This window comes from Aricia agestis, chromosome 3, assembly GCF_905147365.1.
Source record: "Aricia agestis chromosome 3, ilAriAges1.1, whole genome shotgun sequence".
Lineage (NCBI taxonomy): Eukaryota > Metazoa > Arthropoda > Insecta > Lepidoptera > Lycaenidae > Aricia > Aricia agestis.
In genome coordinates, this window is record NC_056408.1 from 3,184,448 (window position 1) to 3,206,844 (window position 22,397).

At 37.4% G+C, this 22,397-nt stretch overlaps 2 protein-coding genes across 2 annotated transcripts in view; one reads left to right on the forward strand and one right to left on the reverse strand.

Moving 5' to 3' along the window:
• LOC121725338 (probable 2-oxoglutarate dehydrogenase E1 component DHKTD1 homolog, mitochondrial) overlaps nt 1-19,230 on the forward strand; it is a 39,464-nt gene extending 20,234 nt beyond the window's left edge. Inside the window, exons 6-21 of the mRNA XM_042112229.1 lie at nt 172-333; nt 766-839; nt 1,034-1,147; nt 1,439-1,552; nt 1,909-2,016; nt 2,357-2,514; nt 3,321-3,456; nt 3,768-3,899; nt 8,506-8,608; nt 9,539-9,696; nt 11,056-11,212; nt 12,564-12,766; nt 13,655-13,775; nt 16,037-16,225; nt 18,379-18,464; nt 19,105-19,230. Of these exons, the coding sequence (XP_041968163.1) occupies nt 172-333; nt 766-839; nt 1,034-1,147; nt 1,439-1,552; nt 1,909-2,016; nt 2,357-2,514; nt 3,321-3,456; nt 3,768-3,899; nt 8,506-8,608; nt 9,539-9,696; nt 11,056-11,212; nt 12,564-12,766; nt 13,655-13,775; nt 16,037-16,225; nt 18,379-18,464; nt 19,105-19,215 (2,126 nt within the window). The 3' untranslated portion in view covers nt 19,216-19,230. The remainder of the gene's footprint in view (nt 1-171; nt 334-765; nt 840-1,033; nt 1,148-1,438; nt 1,553-1,908; nt 2,017-2,356; nt 2,515-3,320; nt 3,457-3,767; nt 3,900-8,505; nt 8,609-9,538; nt 9,697-11,055; nt 11,213-12,563; nt 12,767-13,654; nt 13,776-16,036; nt 16,226-18,378; nt 18,465-19,104) is intronic.
• A 278-nt stretch (nt 19,231-19,508) lies between these two features.
• On the reverse strand, nt 19,509-22,047 carry LOC121740607 (putative nuclease HARBI1). Its single transcript, XM_042133339.1, has 7 exons — nt 21,637-22,047; nt 21,324-21,514; nt 21,072-21,204; nt 20,806-20,947; nt 20,280-20,427; nt 19,846-20,002; nt 19,509-19,691 (listed from the first exon to the last, which is right to left on the reverse strand). The coding sequence occupies exons 1-7, from the start codon at nt 21,934-21,936 to the stop codon at nt 19,527-19,529; spliced, it is 1,236 nt and encodes a 411-aa protein (XP_041989273.1). The 5' UTR covers nt 21,937-22,047; the 3' UTR covers nt 19,509-19,526.
• Nucleotides 22,048-22,397: the final 350 nt, after the last annotated feature.

A 22,397-nucleotide genomic window follows, 5' to 3' on the forward strand; every position in this document is an offset into this window, starting at 1 on the left:
ATTTGACTGATTCTCCATACTCTGGGTCTGTTTCACCACTTCCTGATAAAGTGCCGGATAGACTATCCCCAACTTTTGACAGATTCTCCATACTCTATCTGTCAAGTTAAGTGGTGGATAGCTTATCAGTAAGTGGTGAAACAGGTCCTAAAACCTTCACAAACCTTCCAGAACAAATGGAGTACATAACCGTCATCATGGCTCACCGGGGCAAGCTGAACGTGCTGACGGGCCTGCTCAACTGTCCGCCCGTCAAGATCTTCCACAAGTTCACCGGCCAGCCGGAGTTCCCGCCCGACGTCAAAGCCGCCTGCGACATCGCTCTGCATTTCAGTGAGTCATGTTGTACCACAGGCCCTTTAACCAAGACTTTTTCTTTATCGCTTCTTTATAGAATCGTCCATCAGAATGTATGGAATTGACAAAAGCGTTCGTTAATATTATGAGTCATAACTCATAATTCATAATATTAATGAACGTTGACGTTTGAGTCGTCAATTCCGCACATTTTGATCAGCGATTAATTAAGTAAAGAAGCGATAAATAAAAAGTCTCGGCTATAGGCCCAGTACAGCCCGCAGAAATTAACTTTGCACCTTCATGACATAATAAATCATGGAAGAGATTTTGAGGGGGTCACGGATAATAATTGGTGTACTTAATAATAGAAACACATAATACTTAGATTTTTTGTGAGTTATGTTCCTTTAACCAGTTTGTTTTTGAGAAGTACAAGTTACAAAATAAAGAACTTATAACTTTCAGGTGCTTCAACTGATATAACCGTCGACGGAAAGAAAGTGAGACTGTCCATGATCAACAACCCTTCGCATTTGGAGGTAAGCACATTTTTGGATAATCTTAATCTTACTGATATGAAACAAGTCTTGAATGTAAAGTGTAAAGTGCCTTAATCACACAAGTGGAATTGGAACTAAAATCATTTGGCATAATAAAAATCGATGTGGGTATTGGTCAAGACGGGATGATACTTAATATGCCGATGATACCATTTAATCACTCTTCATTCTAGGCAGGTAACCCAGTAGCGATGGGTAAGGCGAGATCGAAGCAGCTTCAGATAAAGGAAGGAGACTATTCCGACGACCCATCATCTAGGTTCGGTGATAAAGTGCTCAACATTCAGGTAACTTCCATTTGATGGTTTCTCAGTTTCTGATATTATTCAAATTATACAAAAAAAAACATTATGCCAGGCGAAGCCAAAAGGAAGGGTGATGGATTTGACGCTTGGAGGCCCTCTAGGAAGATTCTTACAAAAGAAAAAACTATGCTTAAAATTCACGTTGGGGGCCGGGTCATTGTATACCTAATTGATACGGCAGATATGGCGGTAGCTACGCTGCTGGTGATAAGAGCAGCATTTTTTTTTAATTTGGTATTTTGACTTTTTAAACTTATTACTTTTTTTCGATAGATTCACGGCGATGCGGCGTTTACCGGTCAGGGTATAAACCAGGAGCTGCTGATGCTGTCACAAGTACCGCACTACCACGTCGGCGGCTCCATACATGTGGTCACCAACAATCAGGTATGACATTCAACATCTCGGCAAATGCCTGCTGTAGGTCTATCAGAACTTTTGGATAGTGATGAGCAAAATTGGCCTTGGTCTTGCAAAAGACCAAGCAGGAACAACACCAATATTAAGACTGACTAAGCAAGACCAACACTCAACGCAAGACTTAACCGAAACTTTGGTAATGGTATTAATGATAACACTCGTCTGTAATGGGCAGCTATACGTTATTGATGTTTGGTAGATATTATGCATATGCACCGATTACCGATTGCCTCTCCATTTTTGGCGAACGATCCTAAAGTGCTCGGTCTATGTCACTTAGATTATACCACGTGACTTGGATCTTAATTCTTTTTTTTTCACAGATAGGCTTCACTCTGCCTGCGCACCGCAGCCGCACGTGTCGCTACGTCACCGACCTCGCCAAGTCCATCTCTGTGCCCGTCATACACGTCAACGGTGATCATCCAGAGGTAAGAAGCCATCAACTAATTGTATGAAAGCAGTGACATAGTGGAGTTGTAGGCTTAAGATAGAGCTTGTTTCTTTCAATCTCACACGAAAATATTGATATTTCGTTTTTACGCACACGTTATGAGGACCTAGTTCAATAATCTAGATCAGCGTTCTTTGTTATATCCAGTACGTTTCCTACAAAACGTTGTTCTCATGAGATGATAAACGTCAAACGCTTCTGACCAATTAGAAACTACTACTCTTTAATAGGAGACGGACCGGATCCAACAGCTAGCTGAGTTAAGGTTAAATTGTAGAACCAATAGGTACACGCCTAAAACGTACTTCATATTCCAGCTTGTCCTAAAAGCGACCCGCATAGCCTTCGAATACCAGCGGAAGTTCCGCAAGGACGTGTTCATAGACTACAACTGCTTCCGGCGCTGGGGGCACAACGAGATGGACGACCCCACCTTCACCAACCCCCTTGTCTACAAGGTCATCCACAGCAGGAGGTGAGTGAGAGAGAGTGAATACCTACCAGCGGAAGTTCCGCAAGGACGTGTTCATAGACTACAACTGCTTACGGCGCTGGCAGCACAACGAGATGGACGACCCCACCTTCACCAACCCCCTTGTCTACAAGGTCATCCACAGCAGGAGGTGAGTGAGAGAGAGAGTGAATACCTACCAGCGGAAGTTCCGCAAGGACGTGTTCATAGACTACAACTGCTTACGGCGCTGGCAGCACAACGAGATGGACGACCCCACCTTCACCAACCCCCTTGTCTACAAGGTCATCCACAGCAGGAGGTGAGTGAGAGAGAGAGTGAATACCTACCAGCGGAAGTTCCGCAAGGACGTGTTCATAGACTACAACTGCTTACGGCGCTGGCAGCACAACGAGATGGACGACCCCACCTTCACCAACCCCCTCGTCTACAAGGTCATCCACAGCAGGAGGTAAGTAAGAGCAATAGAGATGGAAAGAAAGGGAGATAGAAAGCGGGACAGGATATTTAGAGAAACTTAGCAAAGATAACGGATTAGCGCGGCTCGCAGTTACAGCAAATACTGCAGTCGGGACGACGGACAGAAGATAAAGAGCTGTCGGTAATTATTGTAACCTTTTCGTGTATTATGTCGTTGCGTGTTGCCAAATCTTATTAACGATTTTAATTTCAACAACGCAATGCACTGCAACGAAACAGTGTGGTTCGCTCTTATTCCTTATCATAAAATAAATATGATATTAGCGACTTTGTGGTCACTTATTCAGATATTGTTATGCATAATATCATCTTTTCATCTTCTACCCCAGGAGCATACCAGACATGTACGCTAACAAGCTGGTGTCAGAAGGTGTGGTCAGCGAGGCAGAGATAGCTGATATCGGCACAAACTACACACAGTATTTACAGCAGCAGCATGAGGCCGTCAAGACTTATAAGCCAGAGGTAAGCATTTTTACTTGAGGGCAGTTGCGACAGGCTATGGTCTATGTTATAAACTATTATAGTTAGCCAAAACGACTTCTCCTTTATTGAATGAAAGAAACAACTTGTTATAGGCTTGTTTAGTTAGTGTCGCAGTATCTTATGTGATTAAAACTGATTTTAAATCTGTCATGATTTTATCTTAAAAACAATTCCTGAATAACCAAGGGCTTTAAGCTTTTCCGTCTTATTAATGACTTGCATAATATTATCCCCGTGAACTTCGTCATCGTAAAGGCAATCTGGCTAAAGAGTAAAGACTTATCCTCCAGGCGGACTACTTCTCCGAGCAATGGTCGTCCATGTCTCCCGCACCTGCTGCGGTGGAGACCTGGGACACCGGGGTGGATCTCAACACGCTCAAGAGCATTGGAGTCGCCTCTGTCAACTTGCCTGGTGATTTCGTGAGTGTTGCCAGTATCAACCGCACTCAGAGATGAACAATGATTATAATTAACTTTAATGTGGAGTTAGACAAATTAAGGCGCTGTGGTTGTGCAACTACGTAAAATGGGTTTTTTAAAACACGTTTTAGTAAAGGAAATGTCATTATTTAAGTAAGTATAAAATAAGTACCGTTTTAAAATTGAGAAAATTTCTGCTCGATAGAAAAAAATCTCAAAGATGGCTGTTATAACGCTGTTTTTCATAATTAAATCATTTTATGGCTAAATTACACACTTTCTAGAAAAAACAAAAAATGTAAGTATATGTGTGCCGTAACCTAACGTAAACGATTTGATATATTTGATTTGTGTAATACTAAAAACAAAAGGTTTTTACTCCTATTTTCTATTATCAAGGCACGCGGCGAGCGCGTAACAGCCACTGTACAAGGCGCGCTGATATGAATGTTATTTTAATGTCATTAACGTCGATATTCGTACTGACAGACATCGACCTGCTAATTTTAGGGACTACTGGGCCTTAAAGTTAAGTAGTCATTTAATATAATATTATCTGAATCCGGTCATAAGTTGTATAGTACGGTCGCGGAGCCACGTTTTCATTATTGGAATTAAAAAAAAGATTAGAAGTTAAAGGTGTAGCAAACTACATGCCACTGCGATGCCTTGTGTCAAATCCCATACATTCAATGCTGGCATTTTAGCTAAGGGCAGATTCATTCGTTCTTATCGTTTGGACCTAATACACACGGACGTAAAAAAATACGGACGTAGCATTACACTATAAAGAGGTGAAGCTGCATGCTTCACCTCGTAGGTTTTTTAACGACAATTTCGTTTATTGTACACGTGACCGACACTCACACACGCAACTAGGTACTACAACCCGCTGTCATTGTACATTGAGTGACGGCGCCAATGACACGCACACATCCTGCACTATGCTTCACTCGGCCATAACTATGCTTCACTCGTGATTAGACAAGGTTACGTCCGTATTTTTTTACGTCCGTGCTAATACATACTTACACTACAATCGTGAGAATCGGCATTTGGAATCTGGATACCTTGTTTATTATGGCTATTCATTCAGTATTATAGTGAATACTAGTAAATAGTTTTTCTATCCCAGCTACAATACTAATTACTAACATAAAAATTAATTATGAAAATTGCAAGTTTGCATTCAGCCAAAGCTTTTTCCTTTTTGTCAAAGTTTTAATTTATTGTCGCTGAAAATGAGGATTTATGTCTAAGCTGAACAATTTAGGAGCTCTGAGGTTGAAAATGAAATGAGTACTTGATCCTAATTATTGTAATTCAATTTACCGAGATCACCGTCATAAGACGGTTATTTCCAGGGCTGTATTCAGAGAAATGAGATAAAATCTATACTGATATAACAAAATGATAAAGTATATTGCCTGTTTGTGTATCTGTCCGATTATATAAGTTTTAGTAAGTATTGAAAATTTATCCCGAAAAATTAACGATTTTTGCACGACAATGTAATTTCAGCGCAACCAATATTGCGGATAGAATCGAATAAAATAGTAATGTGTTAATGATTACGATGATTTACAATTAACCCAAAGCTTATCTTATATCTTTAAACGAGCAATTCTATATATATATATATATATATATATATATATATATATATATATATATATATATATATATATATATATATATATATATATATATATATATATATATATATATATATATATATATATATATATATATATATATATATATAGTCTTAATAATAGGGTTTACTAAGACTTCGTTGTCTGTCCGTCTGCCTGTTTGTCTATATGTCTCCAGGCTGTATCTCAAGAACCGCTATAGCTAGACTTCTGACATTTTTACAGATTGTGTATGTCTGTTGCCGCTATAAGAACAAATACTAAAAATAAAATAAAGTTAATATTTAAGGGGGGTTCCCATACAAGAAACGTGATTTTTTGGCCTTTTTTGCTCGTAATCAATAATAGTAACAGCGAGGCACTTGAAAATTTCACGAAATCCTTAATTATATTTGTACTTTAATAATTAATAATAAAATTAAAATAAAGTAATTGTTTAAGGGGGGCTCCCATACAAAAAACTCAATTTTTTGTCTACTTTTGCTAAGATAAAAAAAAGATATAAAAAATGAAATTTTTTGAAATCTCTATTCACAATATTATTAACTATTGCATATAGAATTAAAAAATATAAGTATATTACTTTGATATTATTATTTTTTAAAATATATTTTTCATCGGTCGAAAGTACCCAAGTTTGAGGTTTTTTGAACCTTTAAAAATTCATATCTTTAAAAATATTAACTTTATCGTAAAAAGTCATAGGACCTTTTTTATTGGTATTTTAATAAAGAATATAAAAAAAATTTGTTCGGTTGAAAAATAACAATTCCTTGCAATTGTTTAAACAATGTTTGTTTAAACAATATGGCACCGGGTTGCGCCCTGGCAACATGCATTTTTATCATCAGGAGGGCAATTTGAAGAGGATCGCATAAAAAAATTGAGGTGGAATAGTTTTCGGTACTCATGCGCCGACTCGTCCTAGTCTAATTGCACATTGCAAATGTAGTTTGCGATGCCATTTCCTTTGGGAATATCGCATTGACGTCACTGCAATGTCGCCTACTAAATTAATATCAATACTACTACATAATATTATTATTGATTTCTAGTCAGTCACTCAGAAGTCAGAACCTCACCTATGTGTATGTAACATACGTATTAATTATTTGCGGACATATTATGATGTCGTTAAAAAAGAAGAAAACAATTAGTTAAACTAGACTCACTATTAGTTAGTAACTTAATAATAGTTAGTATAGATACTAATGTTTTTTTTTCAAAATGATTATAACTACTGGCTTAGTGCCCGTCTGTTATAATTTTTGTTTACTTAATTGTGCATTAATTACTCATCTTTTGTACATTACATAGTTTTAGATAAAGATAAATTATGTTTATTAAACTTTATTGCCGACATGATTCACTAATCACGACAGACTGTCACATAAGTTACTATTAAAATTTAATTTTCATCTTTCAAATGCGTCCCTGTTGTTTTCATTTGCGGCGGACAAGCGCGATATAATTAATGGTGTCATCTGACCCTCCGCTCTGATCGCTCGTTACTCAGCTGCAGTAGCTGTAAAATCTAGAGTTACCCGATTTTTTGACGAAACCCTGTGGTGAAATAAAATGAGATATGAGGATAGTAACCCGAGACGACGAAACCCTGACGATAATAACGAGTTTTGTTGTTTTATAATTTTAGACACTCTGAAAAATTTACCATAATATACTTTCTTTAACCCAAGAAGCTGTTTTTTATTAGGCCTAAGACTAAAACCCGTACATCCATACTTCCATACTGATATTATATATTATATACATATGATATTATATACATAATATATGCGAAAGTGTGTCTGTCTCTCTGTTACCTCTTCGCGCCGAAACCGCTGAACCGATTTGTCTGGTATGGAGATACTTTCAGTCCCGGGAAAAGATATAGGATACGTTTTATGTAAAAGAAAAATGTACTGTTTGCAGAAAAAATGTATTGTGTGCGATTAACGAATTTTGGCGCAACGGAGTTGCGGACGTCATAGATGACTAGAGTGTTTAATCTCGATCGTGGATTCGTGGAAATCTATTGTTATCGCGGTCGAATGTGACCGCTTGGGAGTTGAAGCAAGTTAGTCGCAAGAGCTTAAAGAAAGAGCTGAAAGTTGTCTTTGAGACATTCGTTTTAGGCTGCGTTCACAGTCATTAAGAGGATTCCACACCGCCATTTTTTCCATACAAACGTTGTCCCCTGTTTCCTCCCTGGATAATGCTAGTAGAGTTATAATTTTTTTCCTGAATATCTACGGCCACTAATACAATGTCCCTATGTTTTCCTTTTTTTCATAATTTAATTATTAAATAAGATATGAACGTTCAAAAACCCAAAAAAATGGCCAGATTTTCCACTGTGTTCAAACGTCCAGAAAACAGATTTGGATAGATTATACAAAAAAAGCAAAACATAGGAACACAGCTCAAGCCTTTTTTTAATCTTTAATGAAAAAAGTACTTAAATCGGTTAAGTTTTGGAGAAGGAATCAGGGGACAACGAATCGTTGATTTTCTGGATTTTCTGCAGTTGTCTCTATCGCGTTCTGCGGTATAGGCTTGAGGTAAGGGAGACAGCTATAGATATTACACGTACTTTTTTTTCATTTCTCTAGCCGCTGTGGTATCCTCTTAAGTCGCAAGTCGTGCGGCAGCTACGCGACTTCTATACTAAAACGTGCCGCGCGCCATACTAAATTTTAGTATCTAGGAGTCGCGCGGCTGCCGCACTATTCGCGACTTAATGTGAAGGCAGCCTTAAGTGTATTGTCTAGGTATGGACTATAGAATATACTTAGACATAGTCAGCTATCTTTTGACTGTCGTGTCTGCAGTGAGTGCTCGTCCGTATTGCCAAAGATAAAAGTTTTACCACGTTTATTTCTAGTTATAACAAAACTTCGAACACAAAGCTAATTCTCATAATGTAGAAACTAAAATAATTTGTTTCCCAGGAAGTCCATTCTCACCTGGCCAAGACCCACATTCGAAACAGACTGAACAAGCTATCAGAGGGAACTGCCCTGGACTGGTCTACAGCTGAAGCTCTTGCTTTTGGTGGGTATTTTTGTGCATCAGTGTTTTAACTAACTTAGAACAAGTCTACTCGTCCCGGCCTTGACTCGCGCACGAATTTGACGCTATCATTCTAGTTTCCATAAGTCGCTGTATGAAGACCAACATAATATTTTTGAGACAATATTATAATATTGTCCTTAACTAACCCTCGTTCAAGATTTCTCCCTGGCGATCGATTAACTTCACCAACGGTCCCTACTGCCCGCTCGATCACAGGATTTTTTAACGTTTTCGTATTTCATGTAATAATAATAATAAAATTTATTTAAATGAAATAGGTTTTACATGAGTTTTACATAATATATGGAAAACACAATCAAAACATCACTCAGTAAATAGCGTTGGGAGCTGTACTAGTATAAACTGTGACACAGCTCCCAAGATTTTTTAGGAATATTGAGTACGAAAATATAATCGAGTTTCTCAGCGCCTGAATAATAAATATCCTCAGTGCCGGCTGAAGCACTACCAGCGCCCTGGGCGAAACTTCTTCGGCGCGGCGCTCCATTTTGTTTACCTTCGGTGCCCTGGGCCGTCGCCTAGCGTGCCCCTAACGCCGCTATTGAATATCCTTATTATTTATTAATATTATAAATGGGAAAATGTGTCTGTCCATTACCACTTCACTGCTGAACCGATTTAGATGAATTATTTTTTAACAAAAAATGGATGGATGGATGAAACGGATGAACGGATAGAACGAAGTTTCTAAAAAAACAAAAAAAAAGAGAGAGAAAGAGAGAGAGACACACGCGCTACCGCACGGCTTACAACTATAGCATTTTTGCTCTAGTTGTAGTATACCGACACTTTTGTGTCATGTCGTTACAGCTTTTTCCGTCTAGCCTCTTTTCGCAATGCGCGATAAGGAACTTCGTTCCAATAATCTACACCTCCATATTCCTCCAGGGTCTCTCCTTCTCGAGGGTCGTCACGTGCGGTTATCTGGCGAGGACGTGGGTCGCGGTACCTTCTCCCACCGCCACGCCATGCTGGTCGACCAGCGGACGGAGAGGATACACATCCCGCTGAACCACATGCATGAGGACCAGAAGGGGTTCTTGGAAGTAATTAGTGTTCTTATAAGCAGCTTAGTGATCGTACGGCACTATTCAATCCTCTAATGCCAAGTTTTTGAGATATTTTGAAAAGAGTTTATCTTTTCAACAGAATTGTTCATTGGTTATTTTTTTACGTTAGGCAATGAAAAGCGCTACTAAGCCATAGTAAAAGGAGGGGAAGTAAGTTATCTTCATACAAAGGCACCGCGCGCGGCATGTATGTATGCGCCATAGTATCAATGCGTCGCCACACGGCACACAACAAAATCTCGGACAATATTTCGGCATAACCAGTCGGGACTCGGGGCTAACACTTTACGCTGCACGCTCGCGCCGCGCCGCGCCACGGCTAAACGAATCAAAAATGTCCGATCATAATCGCAGGAGGAGCAGATATTGCTGTGTGTTTGGGTGTTTTAATAGTAATGCAACAATTCCAGAATTGTCTTTGTTTAAATTACCTGTTGAACAGGAAAGGTCAGTACTCAGTACTACTCACTTATTCTAGCTTAATTTAATTTTTACTTGATGATCAGATACCTACTTACTTACTTATTTTTTATTGTATTAGTTTTCTATCACACAAAGGAAGTAGGTAGGTAGGTAGATCTACTTTCCCACTATAACGTAGTATAAATAAGATAATGTATATTAACTACTTACAGTCAATTACTTATTTTAAATCGTAATTAAAAATAAGTAATTGACTAATTGTAAATCACAATACACATAAAGCAAAGTTCGAATCATAACAGCAGATTTGTTTATAGTATAAGAGACAGGCGTTAGTTTTTAATGTTGTTTAACAGATATCGGATTATATGCAAGATCAAAGTGCCGAAATATGCATGCAAATATGCACGAAAAATGGCCGAAATATGCACAAAATATGCACAATAAAGATGCGGTTGCGCGAACGAAGCGCGGACGGCGGCCGCTCCCACACCAACCCACCGGCCGCGCCTCCGCGCCGCCTAAAATTGACAACCCTAAGACAGTGGGTAATTATATCGCGGATTGGGCCGGAGTTATCCTACTTCCCCTCCTTTTACTATGACTAAGCGCTTCTCTTGTGAAATAATTAATGACTTAGTAACTAAATTCAGTAAAAATTTCGACAAGCATTTAGCAAAAACAAAAGCATTTAGTAAAGAATCCTAGTAAGGGGCTTTAGGAGAACCTCGTATCAAGATTTTTTGTTGATCTGCGAGGTTACAGGACTTTTTAAATGCTTGATAGCTTCCATATTGATTCGGCTGATGCTGAAGTAGCTACAACGCTTATCTAGCAACTAACCGTAATGACCTAATATGAGCATTGGCACCAGAAAGTGTAACAAAACCTATAACTTAGTATGTCCAATAGGTGGCGAATTCCATACTCTCAGAGGAAGCAGTATTAGCGTTCGAGTACGGCATGGCATTTGACAACCCCAACAACCTGATTATCTGGGAGGCCCAGTTCGGAGACTTCTATAACGGGGCTCAGATTATAGTGGACACCTTCATCGCTTCGGGAGAAAGTAAGTAGACAATTAGTGTAACGAGAACTCTGAAAAAATTCAACCGGAAATCTTTCAACCTAAGGGTAAGCTCTTACTTGTGTCTTGTGGCCGTTTTGCCTCACAAGTCTGTCTTGAATTTCAAGACAGACTTATGAGACAAAAAGGTTTAGATCTAGACTAGTTTATCTAAGATGTTCTAGAAATACGTTTTGGTTTAAAATATATTTTTTAACAAATAATAAACCGACTTCAAACAGTATTTCCTTATCATGAGACCATCTGTAAAGTATCTTCTTTCTAACAAAAAAAGAATCATCAAAATCGTTAACAAACGGCAAAGTTTGAACAAACATAAAAAAACAACTACGGCCGAATTGAGAAACCTCCTATTTTGAAGTCGGCTTAAAATAGTGTCTTTTCTAATATGTACTATCAGAGAAGTTGATTCCTATGCAAATCGGGGACCTAAGTAGTTTGGTTGCGTTACGTCAAACCCAGCTGACAGATCACAATTAACATTGAATTGACATATTCGACCAAATAACGTTGCTCTCTCAATTGCATAGGAATCAACTTCCTCGATAGTATCATCGAGGAAATTGATTCCTAGGCAGTTGACGGACCTATGCTAGCTTATGTCAATTCAATGTTAGCTGTGATCGGTCGGATGGGTTTGACGTAACGCGACCAAACTACGTAGGTCCGCCATCTGCCTAGGAATCAAATTCCTCGATGGTACTTATGAAATAACGAAGCATACCGCCTCAAAATGTCGCATTTGTTTTCCATTATAATATGTGTGTAGTTTCAAGTTCACAAGATAGTTTTCGAGTTGAAATTCAACCTAACTATGCTAATAATAGTTTCTGAGTGGTACAAGATTAACTACATTACCCACTAGAGCTTAACTGCCACTTGACTTTAACAGTAATTGCGTTAGAATGTGCCGTCTTGCGGTAAGAGCATACCATTACCATAATATTATTAAAATGTTCATAAGATTACGAACACTTGAGCTTATATTCTCAATTCCGACACCTAAAAATTATTTTAAGTGTTAGAGTGAGGTCAAAATATGAACGAAAACTTTTGAGTCGTAGATTTTCAGTCGCGTTAGTTATTGTCCATATTCCGCGGCAAACAAAATTAGGCTTGTGAGAGCAACAGAAGACATTTTGTAACTGAATGAAGCAGAACAGATAAATTTCGCTCGTTGGGTCTCTCTCACTTTTATGCAGAACGTTACAATGGTTTATCTGAAACATAGTGCCATATCAGACGTTGTATGTGTATTGCCGGTCTCAAAAACGTTGTTAGCGCGATTTAGGATTGTATGATGTTTGGTCTGCTACAAGTTCAAATTCCCCAGCCAAATGGATGCGCAGCAACGGTCTAGTCATGCTGCTCCCGCACGGGTACGACGGTGCGGCGTCAGAGCACTCCTCCTGCCGCATCGAGCGATTCCTGCAGATGACAGACAGCTCGGAGACCAGCCCCGACTCCGAGGAGGTATCCATGAACATCGCCAACCCCACCACACCGGCGCAGTACTTCCATCTGTTGAGGAGACAGGTGAGAACTGACTTGTCTTAGACTGTTATAGTATCAGGCATTTAGGCATTTAGCTCCCTTCAGCTCATCGAGAGCTCAAAAACTTCGAGGTAGAGTTCTACCTCCATCTGCTGAGAATACAGGTGAGACCTGCATCAGGTATTGAGAGCTCTCTTCAGCTCACCAAGAGCTTAGAGACCAGCTCCGACTCCGAGGAGGTGTCCATGAACGTCGCTAATCCCATCACGTCAGCGCAGTACTTCCATCTGCTGAGACAGGTGAGAACTGCTTTTGCTTGGGCTGTCATATAGTATCAGGCATTTATTGAGATCTCTCTTCAGCTCACCAAGTGCTAAGAGACCAGCTCCGACTCCGAGGAGGTGTCCATGAACGTCGCTTATCCCACCACGCCAGCGCAGTACTTCCATCTGCTGAGGAGACAGGTGAGAACTGCTTTTTCTTGGGCTGACATATTATAGTATCAAGCATTTAGGATCTTAATCCCTTTAGCTCACTAGGAGCTCAGAGTACCAGCCCCGACTCCGAGGGGGTGTCTATGAACGTCGCCAACCCCACCACGCCAGCCCAGTACTTCCATCTGCTGAGAAGACAGGTGAGAGCTGCTTTTTCATTGCAAAGGCATCAGGTATTGAGAGCTCCCTTCAGCTCATCAAGAGCTTAGAGACCAGCCCCGACTCCGAGGTGTCTTGTTGATTCATGATGGTCTACTACAAGCAATCACGAATTTAAAGCGGGCATTCCCTTTTCTGGAGACAGACCACAAACACAAACATCGTTATTGGTTATCCATATGATAGCCCACCGTGTAGACTTTTATCAAGTATATCTTTCTTTGACAACTTTTGCTATATCGATTTACCCATAACGACCTCAATATTCTGTTCTCAGGTAGCCCGGAACTACAGGAAGCCGCTAATCGTGGCATCACCGAAGATCATCCTGCGGTCCCCTGACGCGACATCCCCGTTAGCGGACTTCGCACCCGGCACGCACTTCCAACCTGTACTCGGTGAGTTTTATTTCACTACTGGATATTTGTGAGTTGATCGATTGAAAGTTTTACTTGCTATATTTGATTGATCGATGGTTAGGAACTAAGCGTTTTAGATTTGATTAATTATATTTTACTGTTAGGTTATGGTAGGAATATTTCTGCATTTATCATCACAATTAGTTGGGAAAAATACGGTTCTATTGAATAACTTAATCAGTATAAATCCTCTATAACAGTGGTACCCAACATTTTTCTCATACGGGCCACAAACAAGCGTTGCTCTTGGTATCGCGAGAAAAATATTTGCGGGTTAAAAATAACGTTTTTCAAAATTAACGATTTAAAATTGAAAAAAATTCACAACTTTCACGACGACTTTACATAATTTTGCCGATGGGCGTGAATTTCAAAATGGTTTAACATCACGCGGGCCACTGATAAAGTTCTGGCGGGCCGCGGATTAGGGATAGCTGCTCTATGACATTGAGGTCCTACTTTTGACAAACATAATTACTTGACTTGTAGCACTAGTAACTTTGATATAACAATTTTGATAATATTATGGCGATCAAACAATTACCAAATACTTACCAGTATCAAGTACATGACCTTAATAGAATTGCTAAGCTAGGTAACTAACTAATAACTAAGTCAAAGCCCTATTAATTATTACGAGGGTCTCCATAATTTCCAAACTCAGCGCTAAGCACATAACGAAAACTGTTAAGTGCTATTTAGTTAGTAGTTTAAGCCAAGATTGTCTAAGTTGTTAATTTTGAGGCACTTAATTAGAATTATCAATTAAGTAATTTGTAACTTCTATCTTCTATTAAGGATGATACTTAATATTGGATTTATACTGCTGTGTCATGTGTGTGCTATGTGCTATGCTACATGGCATCGTTGTAAAGTGTAATCTATCACCTATGTAAGGCAAAATGTTTTGCAGACATCTATACTAGTATTATAATGTTTCTTTGTTTGAACGCGTTAATCTCAGGAACTACTGGTCCGATTTGAAAAATTCTTTCAGTGTTAGATAGTCCATTTATCGAGGAAGGAGGCGAAGAAATGGAGGAAAGTGTGGAAAAAACGGGGGGAAATTATTTGAAAGGGCTTATTTGAATGCGCTAATCTCAGGAACTACAGCTGATCCGATTTGAAAAATTCTTTCAGTGTTAGATAGCCAATTTATAGAGGAAGGCTATAGGCTATATTTTATCACGCTAACACAAAATATAAGAGTGAAGAAATAGAGGAAAATGTGGAAAAAACGGTTAAAATTATTTGAAAGGGCTAATTTGAACGAGCTAATCTCAGGAAGTACTGGTCCGATTTGAAAAATGATTTTAGTGTTAGATAGCCCATTTATTGAGGAAGGCTATAAGCTATATTTTATCACGCTAAGACTAATAGGAGAATGTGGAAAAAACGGGGGAAATTATTTGAAAGTATCTCGCGAACTACTGGAGCAATTTTTATGTTATTTGGCACAAATAAGAAGTAGACCACGTGAAAGATCATAGGCTATCCATTTTAATCATTTTTTCAGTGGCTATACAAGATGTTAGTGTAAACACCGTTATCCTTGAAACCATCAAATGAGCCCGTCAAAATGAACAACTCTTTCTATGAGAACAATGCTGGGAACTCAAAAAAATCTGTCTTCGTACCTATACAAATTGCCGATTCGGGCGTCCTTATGGGTATGAAGACGGCATTTTTTTTCGAGTTCCTAGCATTGTTCTCATAGAAAAAGTTGATCATTTTGACGGGCTCGTTTGATGGTTTCAAGGATAACGGTGTTTACACTAACATCTTGTATATTTTATACCCGTGCGACGCCGGGGCGGGTCGCTAGTAATTTAATAATAAAATGGCTATAAAACTACTTACTTGAAAGTTATAAGAGCTCGACTCTGCTACATAGACCATTAACTTTATAGTTTAGACTTTAGAGTATGTTTTACGATCTTCTATCAAGTGTGTGATTATTCGGTTTCGGATTCGGTTTTGTCTCTATACGCTCGAAACTTTCGAAAGAGTCGAAAGTTTCGAGCGTATAGAGACAAAACCGAATAAGCTAGCTATCTGACACTTATACTCCTAGATTATGACACGTAAGTAGATGTAAAACGAGAAACAGCTTTATGAGTGGGGACCTACTTTGGGACTATTATTATCAAGTGATTTTGGTGGTATATAGACTACTTATTAGAAAATATTTTGTAAAAATTCGTCCTGAATCAAAATGTCGACTTTGACTTTGTTTCCAGGTGACAAATTCGCGGACCCGCTCAAGGTCAAACGCGTGATCCTCGTCAGCGGCAAACACTACTACGACTTACACCGCGAGCGACTGGCGGGGAATGTGGACGACGTCGCCATACTGCGGCTGGAGGCGCTCGTGCCATTCCCCGTATTGCATCTACAGCAGGAGTTGCAAAAGTATAGGAATGCTAAAAGTAAGTATTGTTCTGGAGTCTGTGATAAATATACGCCATTAACTTCTTTACGTTTCCAAATCAATAAGTTTGGGCATTACCTACATCGGTTGGATGACCGATAGACTAGCGGGATAACTGGCCCGTATGATAAAAGTCTTCAAGGTAGACCACATGCGAGATGGAAAGATGAAATAATAAAAATAGCCGGCCGCTCCTGGCAAAAAGTTGCTCGAGATAAAGAAAAGTCGCCATTCAGGTTTTTTGTATGGGAGACCACCTTAACCCTGGAAAGATAGTCTGCGTAAAATTTACGCATGCGTTTTCGAATAATTGCTCTATCTTTCTAATTAGAGCGAATCCATAGCTGTGCTTTTAGGACATCTCATTCGTCGCTGGGAGCTGCCCAGTGGCATACTTATCAATAAGGTAAGTGCCACCGATTTCGAAATATAACGACCGCGTGAGTCAAAATTACGCATGATTATCTTTATCGTGACTTTTATGATTATGGCTTATATGACAGTTTTATTGTGTTTTGTTACTTTTAATACTTTTTGTCTTAACTAACATTACAATTTTATTTTTATTGTTATTATATATATAATATATATCACAATGGGGAGTACCAATTTAGATATTATACATGATATTCTGGCCGCTCTTATGCAAAGTAATGAAGAGCTTCCTTACGAGGACACCGACAGTGAAGTAGCGGACCACGAAAGTGAAGATGAAGTGCAGAGTGACTAGAAATGATTATGTATTATAATCAAGCAAAAGTTGGCGTTGACACGCTAGATCAAATGTGTTCTCTAATGTCCTAGATAAGGTAGGACATCTGGCCTACGGCTTTATTTTATGGAATGATAAATATTGCCTGCATTAACGCATGTTATGTAATTTACAGCCATAATGTTAATTGTAAAGGATTTCTCCTTTACAATTAACATCAATGTGGCTCTCTGAGTAGCATAACATTTATGAAAAATCTTAGCTTGCGACTGCCCTATATGTTTATTCGTAGACGCTTAGAAGCACCAACTTTGAAGAGATATTTGAGATACAATATCTCTTATATGTTGCCAATTGAAGTGCTTGATACATCCGAAGACCCTAATAATGAGTCAATAGCAAAAAAAAAAAGGATTTATGGTTGTTTTTTCCCTTTTGAAAAAGGAGAAAGGCAAATGTGTCCTGCAAAAACTGTAAAAAAGTGAGCATAATGTTGATATGTGCCAAAGCTGTTTGTAACTTACTTATATGTAACTTTATTTTCTAAAATTATAAAAAAAGCTTACTGTTGATTTTCTACTTAAAAAAGATACAGATCATTAAAATAAAAAATAAGTCTTCATTAGAAAGAGTAAGTGTAATACTATTTTATTGATTTATAGAAGGAGTTTAAAGTTTTGATTTTTTTAAATACAAATAAAGGAGTTTTAAAAATTATGTGCAGTATTAATTATTCTAATATAATATATGTGTTTACGTGATAACAAATAATTCATTAAAATAAATTAATAAACCTAGACCTACAACTAATTCAAATACATGCGTCAATTTTACGCATGATTATCTTTTCCGTATTGCAAAATATGATTATCTTTCTAGGGTTAAATAAGTATTAACTTTATTTTGTTTTTAGTATTTCATATTTGTTGTTATAGCGGCACCAAAATTACACACTATGAAAATTTTAAATTTCAGAAGTCTAGCTATAGCTTGGAGACAGACAGACAGATGGACAGACATCGAAGTCTCAGTAATAAGGTCCCGTTTTTACGTTTCGGGTACGGAACCCTAAAAATGGAATTCTTTACAGAAGGCCTTCACTTTCAACTGATAACTTCTTGCAAAACAAAAGTTCCCGTGCGATAAATGGCTTTTAGTGTAACGGAATTGCGAGCGTATCTAGTTTCTATATATTTTTACTATCCATAGTCAGAAGGCTTAGCATATCAAGAGTAGACATAGGAAAAAATCGACATACTGACAGATTTTATCGACAAAATGGCGGATTTCCATTATCTAACTGTCACTTTGTCTATTTATCCGTAGAAAAAACCATTTTTATGGTGACATGTCTGTGATGGTGCCCATGCTTGATGCTACGCCTGCAGATGTACCCGTAGAATAACGATTGCGTATAGCAAACACTTTATTTTTTCTAGAATTCATCTGGAGCCAAGAAGAACAAAGAAACATGGGACCTTGGATGTTTATCAAGCCGAGATTTGAGAATTTATTGGGAAGAAAGGTAAAAATTTATTCTTAGATGGAATAAAATTTATACTTCTATACTTGGTATCGTTTATACATTAATATAATAATAGTATTTTAAAAAGATAAAACCGACTTCCAAATTGTACGTAATTGAGGATTAAAATTACGTTATCTCAAAAAACTACTGGACCGATTTTGGTGAATCTTGCAGTATTCCCTAAGTTAAACAATACCAAGTAAGTGCAACAAAAAAGAATTACTCGATCGAAATTTTAGTTCCGGAGATATGCGAACACAAACATAGTACATATACATACACTTTTGAAATTTGGCACATTACAAATCACAGAATTACGCTTTAAATTTTTTTTCCCTTTTCAAAAGTATCACTAAAGATATACAAGATGTTAGTGTAAGCACCGTTATCCTGAAAACCATCAAATGAGCCCGTAAAAATGAACAACTTTTTCTATGAGAACAATGCTGGGAACTCAAATCTTCATACCCATACAAATTGCCGATCCGGGCATCCGTATGGGTATGAAGACGACATTTTTTTTGAGTGCATTGTTCTCATAGAAAGAGTTGTTCATTTTGACGGGCTCATTTGATGGTTTCTAGGATAACGGTATTTACACTAACACGCTGTATAATAAATTAAATTTTAATTACAGATTCAGTACTCTGGAAGACCCGAGCTGGCTACGATAGCGGTCGGCGCCAGTAAGCTGCATCAAGCCGAAGTTGAACGAATTATAAAAGACCCGCTTTACAAAATGAAATGAATGATGAGATTATAATCTTTTGCTTGTTTTTTTTCCACCTTCAACCACTTTTTTTTAGAAACGTTTATTTCATGTTTACGTTAATAACTAAAATCTACATGCTGTCTTGGAAAAGCCAATCGACAGCCAATGGCAGCTGTATGGCTATGGCTTAATACATCCATCTATCCTGGATGGATGTATTAAGCCATGTACTGTGCAGAAAACATTTCTTAAGTTTCAGAAAGTTTGGTTTTTGGTTTAAGTTTCAGAAACTTAATTTGAAGAAAGTGTTGCAAAATGAAACAAAGTGATACTTACAAGTTATTTTATTATTCACTATTCTCCCACAATCGATGTCTTGCCTGTTGCGGCTGTACATCATATCTTTGGTCTGAGCTATCTTGTGATTGGTTTTCAAGGAAATCTTGGTCCATACTATCGCGTCCCACAATTTCTTTCCAGGAGATATCTGGTTTAATTAAAGTTTCTTCCATCTGAAATAAACAATGTAAAATAAGGTAATTGAACATCGTTTAGCTTTTTATACCTATAATTAGTCACCAATAACAGCGTTGTTTCCGAGTTTCAGTCGAACGGCATTGTGAATCTGGCCCTAGGAATTACGAATGTATATGGCATATTACATACCTGTTGCAATAGAATATCACTCTTGAGATCGTTTAATGACTGATCTGGCAGCGGCGTGTCTGTAGCCACCGCGATATTGTGTAGTATGCAGCATGCAGTCACTATCTTACCAGCGGCCACTGGGTCGTAATGCAAGGGATGCCCGGAGAGTAAGCACCTAAAAATATGGTGGATATTATTGACTAGAACTAATATTAATAATAGTATTGTCTCAAATCGAGAAAAACTAATATTTAATATTATATATTAGTATCATTTTGGATAAATAAGAATTACACAGTGTGTAAGGTTGATGTTCACCATCATTGAAAATTAATTGAAAAGTAGAAAAAAAATCACAGTCAAATATATTTCATTCATTATACCGGTTTTTTCAAGCAGTTTTAAAGTAGCTTTAATAATACAAAGTACAAACTGTGAGTTTTAACCAATACCTAAAGCGTGCTTTCAATATATTAATACAAGTCTTCACAGAGTTGTGTGCGGTCATGTGCTTCAAGTTGTAATGATGCTCAGATGAGCCTTCTGTACAATTTGCCACTGGAGTCAGTAACACTTTACTTAGTTGATATTCACTATCACCTAAAATAATAAAAAAAATAATAGGAAAATGTTAAAAAAAAATTGAATGTCTGGATCTTTATTATAAATACAATATATGTATAACCTTAGGTTTTAAAGATGTTATAAGTTAATTTCCTTGAGTTGAAATAAAATTAGAAACTGGTTTATTGTCTGTACTTATGTTATTTTTTGAAAATTAAAAATATTTTGTATGTCCTACTATAGCAACTTTATGCCGATAAGGGCAAGCGGCTATGACCCGGCCAAATCTTATTTATGATTTGAATTAAAAAAAAATTACAAATCTATTGTACTACTAAGATAGAATAATTTTACTGCAGGAAAACAACCATTAAAATTTCACGCAGTATATCAGTGTGTATTTTAGTTTCATACCTAATAGATATGCCTCCTCTCCACTTTCTACAATTTGGTTCATGAGTGGACAGAGGAGATGGTTGTTCCATGCTGCTGAGTCATCCAGTGAGCCAGGGTTGCTGGGATCTACACATAAAATATTAAGATCTGCGTCGCTTATCTATAAAGGTATAATGTTGTTTTTATTTATTTACAAATAAACACACCTCAGAAACCAGGCATAAGTTGAGGAAAGTAATTTACTTTAATAAATTATGGTAGAAGTATAAGGATAAGTAACTTACAATCATAACATTGAGTGAATGATATCCTTCTTTATTATGATACTTTTCTTCTTGTACATGAGGTTTAATAATAGCTACATGCATACTATCTACGCATCCTACAACACCTGGTAATCCGAATTTTTCGTTAAACCTAAAATTATTTTGCAATTTTAAGTACTTCCTATGAGTTAAGTATATTTTTTAGTCCCTTTCAGTAGCTACAAAGTCATAAACTACATGTTTATGACTTTGAACTTTTGTTACAATTACCTTGCCTTAATACAATCTCTTTCTGTAACCACGTCTGGCCATTTAATATGCTTTGATTGTAAGCAGTTCAGTGCGTCCGTAACTTGAGTGACTGATCTACTGACAGTCTTCTGTGATGTATGATGGAGGACATTCTCCCCTAAATTCTTTTGGTATAAGCCAGATACATAAAAAGACAGAGCTATTAGAACCTGCAACAGGGATAAGGAAACATATAATATTATGATTAAATATTCTATATTTTATTCTAGAAAAGTTTTAAAATAAGTAAGAAAAACATGAAGTAGAAACGCAAATGCAGTTGGAAAAATACCTTAGTGTGTATCTGAATTCCGTCGCTTCTGCGTGGATTTGGGATGTAAGCTTTAAGTTCTTCTATAAGATTCTTTACAGATTCTTTTCTTAAGCCATAGGTTTCAATAAATTTGGAGCTTGAAAGCTCAACAAATGGGTCTATTGTGAATTTCGATGGCCGTTTGCATCGGGGAATTGTTTCTAGTTTAGGTTTTGAGAGTTTTTGTGTAGAGTTGTGCTTTGAACATTGTGTTAAACCTTTGCGTTTCTTGTTAATTTCATGTCCCAATAACATTATGTGCCAACGTAACACAAACATATTTTGTGTATTCGTTTTTAAAATTAATTATCTGGTTTTAATATCAGCAATATAATTTAATAAAAGCGGACACAAAATTTCAACACAAAGTAAACAAACACGGAACAACAATCAACGTAACACAGTTGTTACGCTGAACACTGAACTGGCATTGACAGCCAAGTGCCAACTGACACTTGGCAAGCCGGGATATACATAACTTCTTTTACTTCTATCTAAATGACTAGTACATTGGACAGTACTAGTCATTGGACAGAGCATAAAAACACAATATTTATTAAGGTTGCTTTAAAAACTGCCTGTTTTTAAAGTAATAGAACGCCTGATTTTTTAAGAAAAATAGGTAGTTTTTAAAGCAACCTTAATTTTTTTATAAGCTAAGTTTTATTAAAGAATAAAAAAATAATAATTTTTAGTTGTAAAAATATTGTAAGTATTGCAAACAAATGGCAAAAATTCAT